The 16,068-nt window shown below is 36.1% G+C and overlaps 2 protein-coding genes across 2 annotated transcripts; both read right to left on the bottom strand.

The window, feature by feature from the left end:
* Positions 1–3,240: 3,240 nt before the first annotated feature.
* LOC104875864 (taste receptor type 2 member 8-like) lies at positions 3,241–5,469 on the bottom strand. The gene is made up of 2 exons (XM_010643600.2): positions 5,427–5,469; positions 3,241–4,178 (listed from the first exon to the last, which is right to left on the bottom strand). The coding sequence occupies exons 1-2, from the start codon at positions 5,467–5,469 to the stop codon at positions 3,241–3,243; spliced, it is 981 nt and encodes a 326-aa protein (XP_010641902.2).
* Positions 5,470–7,937: 2,468 nt separating this feature from the next.
* LOC104875836 (taste receptor type 2 member 13-like) lies at positions 7,938–10,006 on the bottom strand. The gene has a single exon (XM_010643559.1). The coding sequence runs from the start codon at positions 8,932–8,934 to the stop codon at positions 8,008–8,010; it is 927 nt and encodes a 308-aa protein (XP_010641861.1). The 5' UTR covers positions 8,935–10,006; the 3' UTR covers positions 7,938–8,007.
* Positions 10,007–16,068: the final 6,062 nt, after the last annotated feature.

Raw genomic sequence — 16,068 nt, forward strand, 5'->3', positions numbered from 1 at the left:
GGCCTTCCTGGTCTGTTGTCGCGCAGGCCGGGAGCTCCCGCGCAGGCCAGGAGCTCGCGCGTACGCCGCCGGGTGATCGCAGGCAGGCAGGCAGGCAGCTCCTTTTGTAAGTTTTAAGTTCATAATGGTAAATAAGACTAGTCAAAACTTTTTAAAGTTACTTAACAGAGATTGCTGAGAAAACTGGAAAGAATGAAAGCTCTTTATGCCTGTAAATGTAAATATTTATTTTCCTCATTGAGTTTATTGGTATATTTTAGGTACACAGTATAGTTGCATTCATTATTGGGATCTTGTACCTTTACATGACAGATCTTGGTTCTCATTTTTTTCCCTTGTCTCTGCCCTCCCTTCACCCCTCCTCCCCTCTCCCTTTACACAAACTTCATTTCCATTTTTTCATTTTCTCATATTCTTCCTCTTATTAGCTTTGCCCTACCCTTCCCAGATTCCCTACACCTTTAGCCCCTTCCTATTTTGTATTGTCCATTATATCATTAGGATCTTATGTACTATTATAGCTTATTCACACCAGAGGAACTATTCAGTATTTACACATGTGTGACTTATTTATTTCACTTAAGAGTATATCCTCAATATGGATCCATTTTCCTATGAATGAATCTAATTTTTCATTCTTTATGGCTGAATAATATTCCATTTTATAGAAAAAACACATCTTCTTTATCTAGTTTCCAACTGAAGGGCAAATGGGCTGTTTCCAAGTTTTAGCTATTATAAACTGTGCTGCTATAAACTTAGGTGCACATATGTCACTGTGATATGATTCTTTTAATTCTTTTGGAAAGATACCCAGCAGAGGGATGACTGGGTCAAATGGAACCTCTAGTCCCAGGTCTTTGAGGTATCTCCATATTGATTTCTATAGTGGTTGCACCAGTCTGCACTCCCACTAACAATTGAGAAGGATTCCTTTCTCCCCACAACCCTGCCAATATTTGTTATTGAGTGATTTCTTGATAGCAGCCATTCTTTGTGGGGTGAGGTGAAATCTCAGTGTTGTTTTCATCTGAATCTCTCAAATGACCAGTGATGTGGAACATTTTTTTCATATATTTACTTGCTGTTTTTACTTCTTTGTCTGAGAAATATCTGTTCATTTCAGATGCCCATTTTTGAATTGGGTCTTTATATTGGGGGGGCGGATTGTTTTGAGTTCTTTATATATAATTGACAGATTCAGTAGAGTAGCTGGATACAAGGTGAATACCCAAAAAATCAATAGCCTTCTTGTACACAAATAACAGACTCACTGAGAGAGAAATTAGGGAAATAATTCCTTTCACAATAGCAACCAAAAAAATGAAGTATCTAGTAATGAATCTAAAAAAAGAAGCAAAAGACCTCTACACTGAAAACTACAGCACTCTGAAGAAAGAGATTGAAGAGGATATAAGAAAATCAAAAGATATCCCCTGCTCCTGGGTAGGAAGAATCAACATAGTGAAAATGGCCATACTACCAAAACTGCTATACAGATTCAATGCAATACCAATTGAAATCCCAAGACTATACTTCACAGAACTAGAAAGAAGAATCCAAAAATTCATTTGGAACCATAAGAGACCTAGAATAGCAAAAGCCATCTCAGGCAACAGACACATGGTAGAGGGTTTAACAATCCCCAATTTGAAACTATACTACAAAGCCACGGTGATAAAAACAGCATGGTACTGGCAAAGAAACAGATCTGAGGATCAGTGGAATGGATTGGAAGACACAAAAACAACTCCAGATGTAACCCCACCGTGCTTGACTATATTTAATTCTGTATAATTGACTTTAAATTGCCTTCTGCAATGTTAAACATTTTGCGTATTGAAATTATTGTTCAGAATAATATTATTTCCTTGCAATATCTTATTTTCTCTCTTAAAGAAAATCCAAATTTTGAACCCCATTACTCTAATGATTTATTAATGTTTCTCCTTAATTTACTCTTTTATGTTTTATATTTCATTTTTCTTTGACCTTAAATTTTTCACACTTCCTAATTGTTTTTATGTTTATGTTACAGTTCTAAGTTTGAACCCAAGGATTTTGTGCACTCTTGACACACATTCTACCACTGAGCTATGTCCACAGTCTCTAATTGCACTTATGAAGAAGAGTCATCCTTCCAGAATTTACCTTGGCAATCTGAGTGTTTCCCCTGATTTGCATTTCCTTTGAAATATTCATTTTTATTTGTTTTTTGTGGTGACTTTTACCAAATATGGCCTTATATTAGCTACCATCACATCTTGGAATCTCATTCATTTTCTATTACATGTCCCTGCCTTAATTATACAGTTAGCCAATTGAGTACAATTTAATTTTTACATCAATAATTCAGATTCTAGAGTCAAGGTTTTCTAGTTTTGATACCTCTTGGTAATCAAGATTGTTTAACCTTTTTTATTTAAAATACTTACAGAATGAGGTGTCTATTTGAAAATTATTTGTACTAATGCGTGCCTTTAAATCACTTTATTTTTATACTCTCAAAGTTTTAGTTAAACTGTAGACTCCTTTAACTATTTTCTGCTTTTAAATTATCAACTGAACATCTTAGAATGATCATTTTAAAGATTGTGTAGGTAATAAACCTTTACACACTTGTGCCTAAAAATCTGTTCACACATATACATTAATATACATAAGTACATACCACTATCCATCAGGTATTTTAATTCTATTCTAACATTTCTTCAATAAATGAATAAAATATACAAATGGAATAATTCATAATATAGTGCTTAATGTAAAAGTAAGGTACAAAAAATGTTTAAAAAAGTAAAGTACCAAATATCAATCCTTTCTGTTTAATTAAAATCAAGTAATTTAGTAATGTTCAATAGCATATCATAGGCCAAACCTGGTGGTACATGCTTGAAATCCCAGTATTCTGGAGACTGAGGCAGGGAGATTGCCAGTTTGAGCTGAGCCTGGGCAATTGAAAGACTTCATGAGATCTTGTCTCAAAATAAGTAAAAAGGACTGGGATGTCACTCAGTGTGAAGGCCTTGAGTTCGATCCTCAGTACTTTGGGGGGTGGAAGGGAGGAGTTAAGAAAAGAAATGAAAAAGAGTAAAAAGGAAAAAAAAGAAGAAGAAGAAGCAAAATATATCATAGAGCATGAGAGCAGAAGAGGCTCTGAAAGGGACAAATGTGAAGTCCTTCTTTTCTCTTCCTTTTTACTTATTTTTTTCCCCAAAAACATCATCAGTCACAACAGGCTTATTCCTGGGAATATGAAATTATCTCCTCTCTGATACATTTCAGCTTCCTCAGGACATAGAGAGAAGCCTGTTCCAATTTGTTGTTCCATAAAATCAAAAGATATGGATGAACAGATGGATAGAAAAATACTAGCACATTAACAAAAATCTTTGACACATTGTCTGCAAAAAAGTGGTCCAAATATATCATAACATGGCTGATGTAGAACATAATGAAAAGAAGTAGTGATGAAATCATGGCTTTCATGGCTCTTAGGTGGGCCTCCGTGCTCGAGTCCCTGGAATACAGACCCTGTAGCTTCATCCTCTTGGTGTGGCTCCACAAGGAAAAGATTAAAAGTAAGAAGGAAGTCAGGGACACCACAAAAAAGATGATGAAGGCCATGTTAAGGAGAATCAGATAAATTAAGCAATTATAAAAAGTTTTCATATAATCAAATGTGAGGTTTCGTTTCATCCAATTTTCAGTCGAGCTGTTTGTGAAAGCATCAATGAAAATGAGACTCATGCAGCAAGAAAGGGCTGTGCCCAGGACTATAACAAGAAGCACCATAAGCATCCTCTGTTTCATCCAGAGGAAAATTGGGTTGGAGAAGTTAGCTATCTTGAAGAAATAGAAGAGAGTGAGGCAAGTGGCAAAGGCTGTGCAGAAGTAGTTGGATCCCATCCAGATGATGACAACACTCATCAGTATACCCTTAGAGGGAGATAGGTTCTCATGTACTGAATTGAAAGAGATAATCAAAATTGTTGTCCGAAGAAAACATATCCTAGAGCTGGCCAAGCACGTGAGAATAAAATCAATCAGGGAGATCTTTCGATTTCTGACCCAGTCGATGCCATTTATCAGTGCAATGAATCCATTTCCCCAAATCCCCATTATGAATTTCACAATCAAAATGATCCAAGGCAAGGTCTCCAGTATGCTCGACAGTTCTGTTTGTAGAGAACCTCTGTTTTCAATTCACTGCTGGGTTATTCTAGATGAACTGGAATAGATTTGCAAAGCTGTAATGTCCAGTGAATGTCTTCTTTCTCCTTTATTGATGGCTGCTGGAAGAGTCAGGAATGTGCCTAAAGTAAGCTTACAAAGGTCTCACTCACCTGATTCATAAAATATACACCTACTTTAAAAAAATCAGTAATTTACTTTCAAGGCTTTATCTTACTCTGTGTTGCTATTGGCATATTTATATTCTACATATGAAACTTTGCATTGGAATTTGAATCCCCATTTGCACACATGTAAAATAAAGATAGGTTTTCTTCTATAATTTTGCATTATTCTTCTTTCCTTAAAATTTATTCACTTTTATCTATTTACTCATTTCTTTTTTGGTTCTTTATCCTGGAGCTAGAAGCCTTAGGCCCACATCAAGAAAATGTAGTGCATATCTAGATTTTATGATCAGCATATGTCTTTAGTATCAACCCAAAATCTGCAGATCATTTATAATACACCTAAGATTTAGGAAAACAGAGGAAATCCACTTTATGTCATAATCGCTAAATCTTGTGAGTCTCTGGCAGTTTAAGAACATGCCAAAAATTATTTGCATCTCTTTTTAGGGTTGCTGTCTTTGTTACCATTCCTTACATCTTGAATGCTTTCTGACAACTTTAGGTAATGAAAATTGGAGAAATGTTCTACAGGAATTTACACAGGGGTTTAATTAAACAAAGCTGTGGACTCTACTTTTGATCAATGGGACAGCTGTTCCTGGAACCCTAAGCCACATGGAGCTCATTGGGTAAGTCTGAGGCCACAGTGCCCAAACCGCATGGAGGCCACAGGTAGACCCCCCGTCAACAGTCTCACCTGAGCCCACATTTTAGTCTTTTTAAATCCCTAGCACTATACTACTATGCCTACAATATTTTGTATTTTAATTTTCCACATATCATATATGCATCTCTTTCATTCAGATTAATTTCAACTAAACCCTAAAAGAGTTCTACAACACCACTAAAGTGTTCCATAGCCACGCAGAATTCATGGACTGCTCCATAACCAGCTCTCACATCCAATATTTCCATCATTGCTCAGTGTTCTCTTTCTCATCTAGGCTATGACTTCACTTCCCAGTATTTAAATGCACACAGACCTCCAGGTCTTTCTGCTGAGGTCATACACATTACTGAACAAAAGACTACATCCTGCTATTACCTACCTGAAGAACTGACCTATAGAATCCACATGTATTGGAATGGTGGCTGTTTCCCTCATGAAGTTTGGGGTGGTTATATCATACAGCAGTAAGTTAACAGAATAGAACTGTTAGCATTAGAAGGCTGAACATATTTTGTTACTTCAACTTTCCAACGTCTCAAGTAGAGCTATGTATAACATCCTCAGTTTCCTCACAGAATGTGACTTGTGCAAATTTTTCAAAACTTTCCCATACATTGAACTCAATTTCCTTAACCTGTCTTTATTCTGATGGCATCAAACAAAGGAAAGTCAAATCATTGGATTCTTTATGGTGGTCACTGCTGCATTTTTCTCTCAGAGCTGTTTGTCTAAAAGTCGGTGAATGAAAAAACAAAACAAAATAAAAAAAGAAATACATGTAGAGCTAGATTTAATGAGACAAATAAACTGTGTGCAACCCACAAAGTGATCTGCCCCAGGTAAATACACCCAGAAAAATCAATGATTTTAGAAACCAAAGTCGAATCTGAAATATTCAGAAGAAAATGCCAGGGAAAAGCTTTGTGATGAAAGAGGGTTAATTCATTTATGCAGACAAAAAAGATATCTACTTAATATCTTCTCTGTGCCAGATATATATGGTAGAGAGACACAATAATGAGCAAGACTTTTAAAAATACCTCTTATGAGTGTATTTTCTAGAATGTAACAAACATAATAGAAAATAAATTGTACTTGTATAAAATGCAGTGTATAAGAAGTTAACATTATAAATAGAGAAGGGAAATTGGAAATGTGTGAGAAGGGAGGATCAAACTGTAAAAAAGTTAAGAAAAGACACTGAAAATGTGAATTTGAGGAAAGATCTAAATTAGGTAAAGGGATAACTTGTGTTTTGTGTGGTATGAAATAAATTACAAACAAGGGGATTTTTTTAAATTGAATTTATTGGTACATTTAGGGATACAGTACAGTTACATTCATTGTTGGGATCATGTACCTTTACATGGCAAGTCTTGATTCTCATTTTTTTCCCCTTACCTCTGCCCTCCCTTCACCCCCTCCTCCCCTCCCCATCTACAAACACTTTATTTTCATCTTTTCATTCTCTCACATTTTTTTCTTTTCCCTTTTTGTTCTTCCCCTACGTATCACACCTTCCCTACACCTTTAGCTCCTTTCCTCCCATTTCTAAATGTCAGTAATCTTATTAGAATCTTATGCATTGTTGCAGAATATTCACACCAGGGAAACTATTTGGTATTTACACATGTGGGACTTATTTATTTCACTTAGGAGTATATCTTCAATATGTATCCATTTTCCTATGAATGAATCTATTCTCTCGCTCTTTATGGCTGAGTAATATTCCATTTTATAGAAAAACCACAACTTCTTTATCCAGTTTCCAACGGATGGGCAAATAGGTTGTTTCCAAGATTTAGCTATTACAAACTGTGCCGCTATAAACATGGGTGCACATACTTCTCTGTGATATGATTCTTTTAGTTCTCTTGGAAAGATACCCAACAGAGGGATGGCTGGGTCAAATGGAACCTCCAGTCCAAGCTCTTTGAGGTATCTCCATATTGATTTCCATAGTGGTTGCACTAGTCTGCACTCCCACCAACAATGGAGGAGGGTTCCTTTCTCCCCACAACCCCGCCAACATTTGTTATTGTGTGATTTCTTGATAGCAGCCATTCTTTGTGGGGTGAGGTGGAATCTCAGTGTTGTTTTCATCTGCATCTCTCGAATGACCAGTGATGTGGAGATTTTATGTATACTTTTACATGATACCTCAACAATATTCATTTAATAGATCTTTATTTTACGCAAAATAGTGTTTTATAATAAAATAATAAGAGATTAACAACACACCATATTTCATTAGCCTCTCTAAAGTGTCTTTCCTATTGTTGCAAAATATTTTAATATATGTACTAATTCATTTCACTTATACTACTAGATTCTCTTAGTTCATTAAAAGTTTTTTTATGTTATCAGTTTGTTTCTTCTTTGCAAGGATCTTTTTGTATATGTCACTAATATTTACTAAAAAAGCGTAAAACAAAGTATTAATAAATGTATGCATAAGATAATTACCAAACAGTTAAGGTTATTGTTTCTTGTAGAAATTATCCATATTGAATTTATTATACTCTCAGTGTGCCTGTCCTGTAGGTACTAGCGAATATCAGAAATTTACCTATTTCTGTTCCAAATAATTATTCTGATTTTCCTCAGTTCTCTAATTAACAGGACAGTCAAGTGATTTCCTCAACTTCTTAGGTCCAATGAAAGATTTTAAATTGAAGAGCTACTACCAGCAAAAGGTTGGAGGCTCATAAGTAAAGTCTAAGATTTCTGTAAGATATTTTTCAATGGCAAGGGAATCCACCAATGATCCCTTCTAAGGTTTCAAATTGTCAATAATATAGAAATACACATCATAAACATGTAATGTTCTTAGGTAGCTCATTATTATAAATATTCAATTGAAAAATTAAAATGACATTCACAATGGAAGAAATGGTGGAAAAGAATAAATATCCTTGAAGTAGATTCCTACTATTTTATCAAAAACATCCAATAGTACATGGCTCCAATAGCTTACAGAGTTATAAACTTTTCATCCTTTGTCCCACACTTCAGCTGCCTCAGCACCAAAAGAGAGGCCTGCCTTAGCTTGGAGTTTCCCAGGATCAGAATCAGTGAATGGCTTGAGGGATAGAGGAGTCCAATAGTCCCAGAAAGTACTTGGACCATTTTAATCTGATGTATATGAGAAATCCATGACACAAGAAGGCACAGAAAGTAAGTAGTGTAGAGTAGGAGGAAAGAGATTATAATTTTCAGGGCATTTGTGTGGGCCTTGGTCCTGGGATCTCTGAGTCCTTTGGAATTGAGCTTCATCTTCTGGAGATGTTTCCATAAGGAGAAGATAAGCAGAAGAAAAGAGATCAGGGCCAGAACAAATGGTATGAGGGAGAACATGATCATTTCTAACATGATCAGCTGAGATAGTGCTGCAGAGTCACTCACTGTGGAATTCCAAGTTGTGATTCTTTCAAACCGATGGTTCCAGTCTTCAACATGAGTGTTTATTACTATCAGATTTAAAAACAAGAAGACCAAGGCTGCTAGCATCATCATCAGAATCACATTTTTTACTCTCCACTTTAGATAGAGAAAAATAGGCCTGGAGAAACTGGCTATTTTGAGCAAATAAAAGATGCTGAGGATCGTAGCAAGCCAGAGACTGAAATGATTGAACAATACCCAGAGAGAAACACTGATTAGTTGTACATATGCAGCTGAAGATAAATGATCCATAAATGGAAACCAGCTTATTAGTACATGCCAGACAAGTCCAATTCTAGAAATGGCCAACATGACGAGGATTGGATCAACTGAGGAGAGCTTTCTTTCACTGACCCAGTCAATGAAATTTATCAGTACTATAAATCCGTTGCTCAAATTCCCAATTATAAATTGCATAACTGTTATGAGGGTGAAGATTTTCAGGCCACTTTCCATGTCCAAACCGAGAAAATTCAAAGTAAAAAATCTCTGATGGGTACTTGCCGATCTAAAATGTCAAGAACACCTTTAATGTGCAGCCAAGACCTTCCTCCTTTTCCTCCTGTGCCTTCTTTAACCATTGATCTAATGCCAAGTCAAAACTCTCCAAGGTTTGCTAATTAATATAAATGAGGCTATTTTGGTGAAATCTTTACCTTTTCCAATTTCTCTGCTAAACCCTACCTAAGTGCTTTTAATCGCTCTACCGGTTGAAATGACTCGCGGATGATTATGAACCCTACGCTAAACTCACAGCTGCTAGCGTGCAAATGAGGGTAGATCTCTTTCCCTGCTCTGTAATTTCACCTTGTCTCAGCTGCAGACAATTTGTTTCTAACAAATTCAGATTGAGTTCTGGGATGGAACAGTTTCCAAAATAGGATTCGTGACATATTTAGCTAAACCAAGCTGTTGCAGACACAACAGCATTGCCATGTAGGATTCATAAGACATACAAAGACAGGGTTGACTTCTGTGAAGGGAGCCCTGTTTGTCCTGGGGTCTGAGGCTCCGTCTGCTCCACATTGGAAGGATGAAGAGAAACTCGTCCACACAGCACCAGTCTTCCTCACACCTGCCTCTCCGCCACGGTGCAACGCTCCCCACTCTGCCTCTGGGCACCAAATGCCTTCAGATCTTACCCACTGTTACAATCTAATTTCCTTCCCAAGCACAAATATGTACAACAAAAATTGTAAAAAATAAGAACATTCTACCTAAGAAACATAATTATATCGTGTTTTAAGTCTCAAAGCTGACAGCAAGGAAAGAAAGAACTCATCGTGCTGCCTCGTGTTTCTCTATCCTGTGTCACCCTCTCAAGCATCCCTGGGTTAACAAAGTGAATCAGCAAAATCCTGAAAATGCAAAGACTCGCAAAGAAGACCTAAGTCAATATTCAAACTGCTGAAATGCTATTTCTAGTTGATTACAGTATAATAGATTGTTATTTTACTGCATACAGAGAAAAGAAATTTTATTTCACAAAGATATGGTTTATGAATTATAAAACTGTGAAACAATGAATAACCTTCCGGTACACCAATGTGGAGCCTACTGAGAAAGAAATCAGAAAAGTAAGTTTATTCACAGTAGCAAAAAAAAAAAAAAAAAGGCTAGGAATTAGCCTATCCCAGGAGGTGAAAGATCTCTACAATGAAAACTATACTACTTTGCAGAAATATATTCAAGAGCATGTTATAAAATGGAAAGACTGCCCTGTACCTGTGTAGGTAGAATCAGTATTGTGAAAATGGCCACATCATTAAAAATAATAAATAGATCTCATGTAATTCTTTTTTTGCAATTATTTTATTCATTAATTTTATTGGTACATTTTAGGCATTATAATGTGATGACATTCATCTCTGGGAATTTGTGCCTTTATATGATATATCTTGGTTCTTATTTTTTTATCCATTCTCCTGCCCTCCTTTCAACCCCTTCACCCTCCCTATTTACAAAGACTTTGCTTCCATTTTTTTCTTATCCTTATATTTATTTCTTTCTCTTCTTTTCTTTCTTATATTTATTTTCTTTCTTCTTCTTTATAAATTTTGATCCTTATTTACACTTTCAATTTCTCACACAAGAAACAGTTCAGGATTTACACACATGTGCCTATTTACATCACTTAAGAGTATGGCTGCAATGTGCATCTGTTTAGCTATAAATGTCTCTAGTTTCTCTTTCTTTATGGCTGAGTAGTACTCCATTTTATATTTTTAAAAATCTTATTTAACAAGTCTCCAGTTGATGGGCCATTTGACTGTTTCCAAGTTTTAGCTATTACAAACTGTGCCGCTCTGAACATAGGTGCATGTATATCATGATTCTTTTAATTCTTTTAGGAAGATACTTAGCAGGGGAATAGCTGGGTCAAATGGAGCCCCTAATTCTAGTTTTGTGAGATATTTCCAGACTGATTTCCATATTGGTTGCATCAGTCTACACTCCCACCAACAGTGGAGAAGGGTTCCTTTTTTCCCACAGCCCAGTAGAGTATGATCTTCATATACATACATTTCTATTTGTAGCAAATATCAAAAATCAAAATTCTAAAAGATAAAGATGGAATTATTGCTTCAATACAGAAAATGTGCAGCCCATTTGGGTGCTACTGTTATTATTACTTTTCTCCTATTGGAAAGCTATCCTGGAAATCAAGGAATGTACCCCAGAGCTCCTTGATTGCAGTAAAATTTGGTTTTACATTATTAATTGTTAATATGTTCCTACTTTCACCAAAGCTGTTTGATTTTTGTCTTTAAAAAACAAGACAAAAAAAGGTGACATAGCATAAATAAATAAGTCTACCTAAGGGAATACAATAAATAGGCTTCCAGATAGGAATAAAGAATATTGTGACATAAAAACCATCGGTGCTGTACAATTAAACAATAACTTTGGATCTTCAAGGTCTCTAAATATAACCATTTTAGAATGGATTTCAGATGACAGAAAAAGAGAACACATGTCTATTTCTATTAAATTCTGCATTATGGAAATTTCTTTGATGATTTCCTGAAGATCAGATTCTACAGGTACTTGTTTAATCAATAACTTGGCCAGATTATGTATTGCTTGAAAAATACTTCCGTAAGACCCTTCTCCAAGCTTCTCTAAGACATCAAAAGCTTCTTCAGGTTGCTTAGCCAAACTGTCTTCGCTCAGCTTTTTTAACTTACTCCTGGGTGCCAGGTGGCTGCTCCATGGTGGGCCAGAGCAGAAAGAGGGACCAGGTAGATTCTGAAGGCCGGAGGGAGGAAAGGAGCTGGGGCACTAGCCAGCAGAGCCCAGGTAAACACAGGGGGAAACTCCAGGAACTTGGACCAACTTTCCCATAACTCCACAGCGCATCTCCCATACCTCTCAGGAACATTTTGGTGTGAAGGATTTCAGTTTTTGACCATTTAGTAAGATGCTCTCTGTTGGTGTTTCATGGATGGCTTTTTATCAGGTTGAGATACACTGTCTATTCCAGTTTTCTGTAGTTTTTTTTTATCACAAATGTGTTGGATTTTGTTGAACACTATTTCTGCATCTATTGATATGATCATATGGTTTTTGTCCTTGGCTCAAGTAATATAGTGTACTACACTTATTGAGTTGTGTATGTTGTACCACCCCTGCATCCCTGGAATGAATCCAACTTGGTCAAGGTGTATGATCCTCTTGATGCTCTCCATTCTGTTTGCCAGTATCTTATTAAAGATTTTTGCAACAGTGTTCATTAGTGAGATTGACCTATAGTTTTCTTTTCCAGTTGGGTCTTTCTCTGCTTTTGTGATCAAGGTGATGCTTGATTCCAGGAATGAATTTGGGAGTATTACTTCCCTTTCAATTTCACTGAAGATTTTAAAGAAGAGCGGCAATGGTTCTTCCCTAAATGTCTTAGAGAATTCAGCAATGGAACCATCAGGGCCTGGGCTTTTCTTAGTTGGTGAGTTTATAGTTACATTTTCAATTTTATTGATTGATATTGCATTGGTTAGAATTTGTAGGTCTTCTTTGTTCAACTTTGGTAATTCATATGTATATAGAAATCTGTCCAATTCTTCTGTTTTCCATCTTATTGGCATAGAGGTTCTCAAAGTACATATTGATGATCCTCTGGATTTCTGCTGGGTCCATTGTAATTTCAGCCTTTGTATTCCTTCTTGCATAGATTTTGACCTTATCTTTCCTTTTTTTGATAAAATTGGCTAAGGGTCAATTTTGTTTATTCTTTTGAAGAGCCAACTCTGCTTCATTGATTATTATTTTTTTTTGTATCATTCTCTTAGTTTCCATTGCACTGATTTCTGCTCTGATCTTTATAATTTCCTCCCTTATATGAGCTTTGAATTTGTTCTACTCTTCTTTTTCTAGAAGCTTGAGTTTCAGTATTAGGTTGTTTATTTGAGCTTGCTCTGTTTTCCTAATGTGCATATTCACTGCTATGGATTTCCTTTGTAAGACTGATTTTATCACGCTCCATAGATTCCAATATGTTGTATTGTCAGTGGCAGAAACTGTCTCACTCCTTCCTTAATTTGCCCTGTGACACATTGGTTGTTCAGCAGGGTGTTGTTGAACTTCCACGTGTTTATGAAATTCTTGTGGTTTCTTTTGCTATTGATCTCCAATTTCATCACACTATGGTCTGGTAATATACAGGGGATACTTTCAGTTCCTTTACACTCACTTAAACATTTTTTATGAGTTAGTATGTGGTCTATTTTGGAGAACAACTTGTGGGTAGCTGAAAGGAATGTGTATTCTAATTTTGTGGAGTGGAATACTCTGTAACATCTGTTAAATCCATTTGTTCAAGAGCTTGAGTTGTAATGTTTTATGCTTTATTTTTTGTCTAGTTGACCTATCTATTTGTGTAGTGGGGTACTGAGGTCCCCCACTATTGTATTAGTGCTTATTTGATTTTTCATGTCCATTAGTATTTGTTTCATATAGGTGGGTGCACTAGTATTTGGTGGATATATGTTTATGGTTGTCTTCACTTCCTCTTGGATTGTTCCCTTTATAAGAATGTAGTTGCCTTCTTTGTTTTTCTTAATTAGTGTTGGTTTGAAATCCATTTTGTCTACAAATAGAATAGCTACTGCTACTTTTTTTCAGATTCCTGTCACATGGAGTACAGAAACAAAGTCTTTGTAAATAGGGAGGGGTGGAGTGGTGGAAGAGAGGGCAGAGGAATGGGGAAAAATAAGAATCAAGATACTATATGTAAAGGAGGAAATCTTCAATGATGAATGTCATTATATTGTATACCTAAAATGCACCAATAAAATTAATTTTTGAAAAGATTCCTAAGAAAAAAATTAATTAAAAAATATATATTGTTTACCATTTTTTGGAGTGCCAGTTTGGTATTCATGAGGTTCCTCAGGTGTTCTTCATCATGGTAGTATATTTCTTCATCAATTTTTAAAGATAGTTTTGCAGGGTACATCAATCTGGGTTGGAGCTTGTTTTCTTTTAGGGCTTGAAATACTTCACTCCAGGCTCTTCCTGACTTGAGGTTTTGAGTTGAGAAGTCTGCTGTGATTCTGATGGGATTTCATTTGTATGTGATATGTTTCTTTTGTCTAACTGCTGGTAGTATTTTGTTCTTCTGTTGAGATTCTGGAATCTTGACTATTATATGCCTAGGTGCAGATTGTTTTGATCATGGCTAGTCAGAGTCATATATGCCTCACTTATCTGTATATAGAATTCTTTCCTCTTTTTCTTTTTCTTTTGTTTTTTAGTACCAGGGATTGAACTCGGGTCCTTGTGGTTGTGAGGCAGGTTGCGGAACCACTGAGCTAAATCCCCAGCCCAAGTTCTTTCCTCTTGCTTAGGAAGTTTTCTACTATTACTTCTGTGAACTTTTTTAGGTCATTTGTAGCATCTTCTGTTTCTTCATTTTCTGCTATCAATCTTCTGTTTTTCTTTGTATCACCTAGCAGCTGCTGGACTGATCTCTCATTTCCCCTTACTATTTTTAAGGAATCTTTCTTTTCCTGATCACTAATCGCAATCGCATCTTCTGTATCTGATACTCTACCCTCACATTGGCTCATTGTGCTGCACGAACCTTCAATAGAGTTTTCAACCTCCTGAAAATCTGTTTGCATGTGTTTTATGGATTCTATTTGTTTCTTGTGCTGTAATTCCATCATGTTCCTCAGCTCCTCTCTTTTTTTTAATCTGTGTCTGCTCTAGAGGTATTAATCATGTCTTTCACTGTGAACACAATCTCTGGTTGTTATCTGAAAAATTATTTCTCATTTAATTATTTCCAGACTCTTTTTTTTTGGACTGGAGATCAAACTCAGGACCTTGTGCTTGCAAGGCAGGTGGTGGAACCACTGAGCTAAATCCCTGGTCCCTCCAGATCCCATTTTGTTGCCAGTTCAGGGAGTCCAGATGGTTGAGTATCAGATTGTTCCACCTTGTTGCCCCTTGGAGTTGCCTTAGGTGATCTGGAGGTCTGGTTTTGGATCTTGTTTATGTGGCTTCTCATTTCAACAGATGCAGCCTGTTGCACCTTTGTGGAGACAACCCTTTGTTTTCCCAGTGGGCCTTGATTCTCAGCAAACCTCAGAGAGGCTTTCTCTTTTTTAAATTTCTAGCACAATTGAATTAAAGTTAATGATCATACTGTATTAACTGATAGATTGTGTTATATTTTGAAATTCATTTAATGGCATATATATGGTCAATTTTAATAAATGCTTTATATTTTCTAAGAATAAGGTAAATCCTGTGGATTGAGAGTACAGTATTTCACACATTCACTAGATCTATTGCTTCTGCTGCTAAATCTTATTGATCCTTTCTGAGTTTAGTTTTCTTTTTCTACTATTTATTGATATTTAATGTAAATATATCCTACAAAATATTTCTATTTATCTTTGCTGTCCTCACAACTTTTGCTCTGCATATAGTGATGATCCATTATTTGGTGTATAAAACACTAGAATTTGGTGTGTAAAACATCAGCAATCTCATGGTAAATTCAACCTGTAGGCATATGCAGTGATATTATCTACTCTAATGCCTTTTCCCTTAAAATCTTCTTTGGTATATAATATTTATGTTCTTCCTCCTTGTCAGGTTGTTTTCCACATTCTGGCCCACAGGGTGTCTTCTAACATCTAGGAAGGCCCAGAAAAATAATGATAACAACCACATAAGTCTTCATATGAAGGAATCAGTGGAAAAGCCATCATCGAGACAAGGGATCTCACCATTAGCAAGAAAGAAAAATGGGACCAGAACATCCTAAGCTTAACAAGTATGTAAAGGGTCACATTGGAAGTTAAGAACTGTGATATTATTCCAACTTTTCCAGTGCTAGAAATCTGTGAAAGGAGCTCCCATGGAAATGAACAGTGTTGCCATCAAGGAGTGTATTTTGAGCTAAGCCAATGAGAATGAGGGAACTGCAACAGGTACCCTATCCCTTCCCTCAACAGCAGCCACGGATTTCATAGTCACCACCAGGAAATTGTGCTCTGATGGATCTGGCTTCTTCACACAGAGTTCCAAGATTTCATTATGAATTTGCTAATTAAAATAAATATTAATATAATTGAAGGATTG

The sequence above is a fragment of the Fukomys damarensis genome, unplaced genomic scaffold, assembly GCF_012274545.1.
Source record: "Fukomys damarensis isolate Sample0158 unplaced genomic scaffold, DMR_v1.0_HiC HiC_scaffold_19, whole genome shotgun sequence".
In the NCBI taxonomy this organism is placed as follows: Eukaryota; Metazoa; Chordata; class Mammalia; order Rodentia; family Bathyergidae; genus Fukomys; species Fukomys damarensis.

Excerpts from the sequence above, each read along its gene's own strand:
- LOC104875864 (XM_010643600.2), bottom strand. The coding sequence starts at position 5,469 with ATGAGGGAAACAGCCACCATTCCAATACATGTGGATTCTATAG. Across the intron at positions 4,179-5,426 it reads AATACATGTGGATTCTATAG|AACTGTCGAGCATACTGGAG; the intron begins GTCAGTTCTTCA and ends CTCTACAAACAG.
- LOC104875836 (XM_010643559.1), bottom strand. The coding sequence starts at position 8,934 with ATGGAAAGTGGCCTGAAAATCTTCACCCTCATAACAGTTATGCAATTT.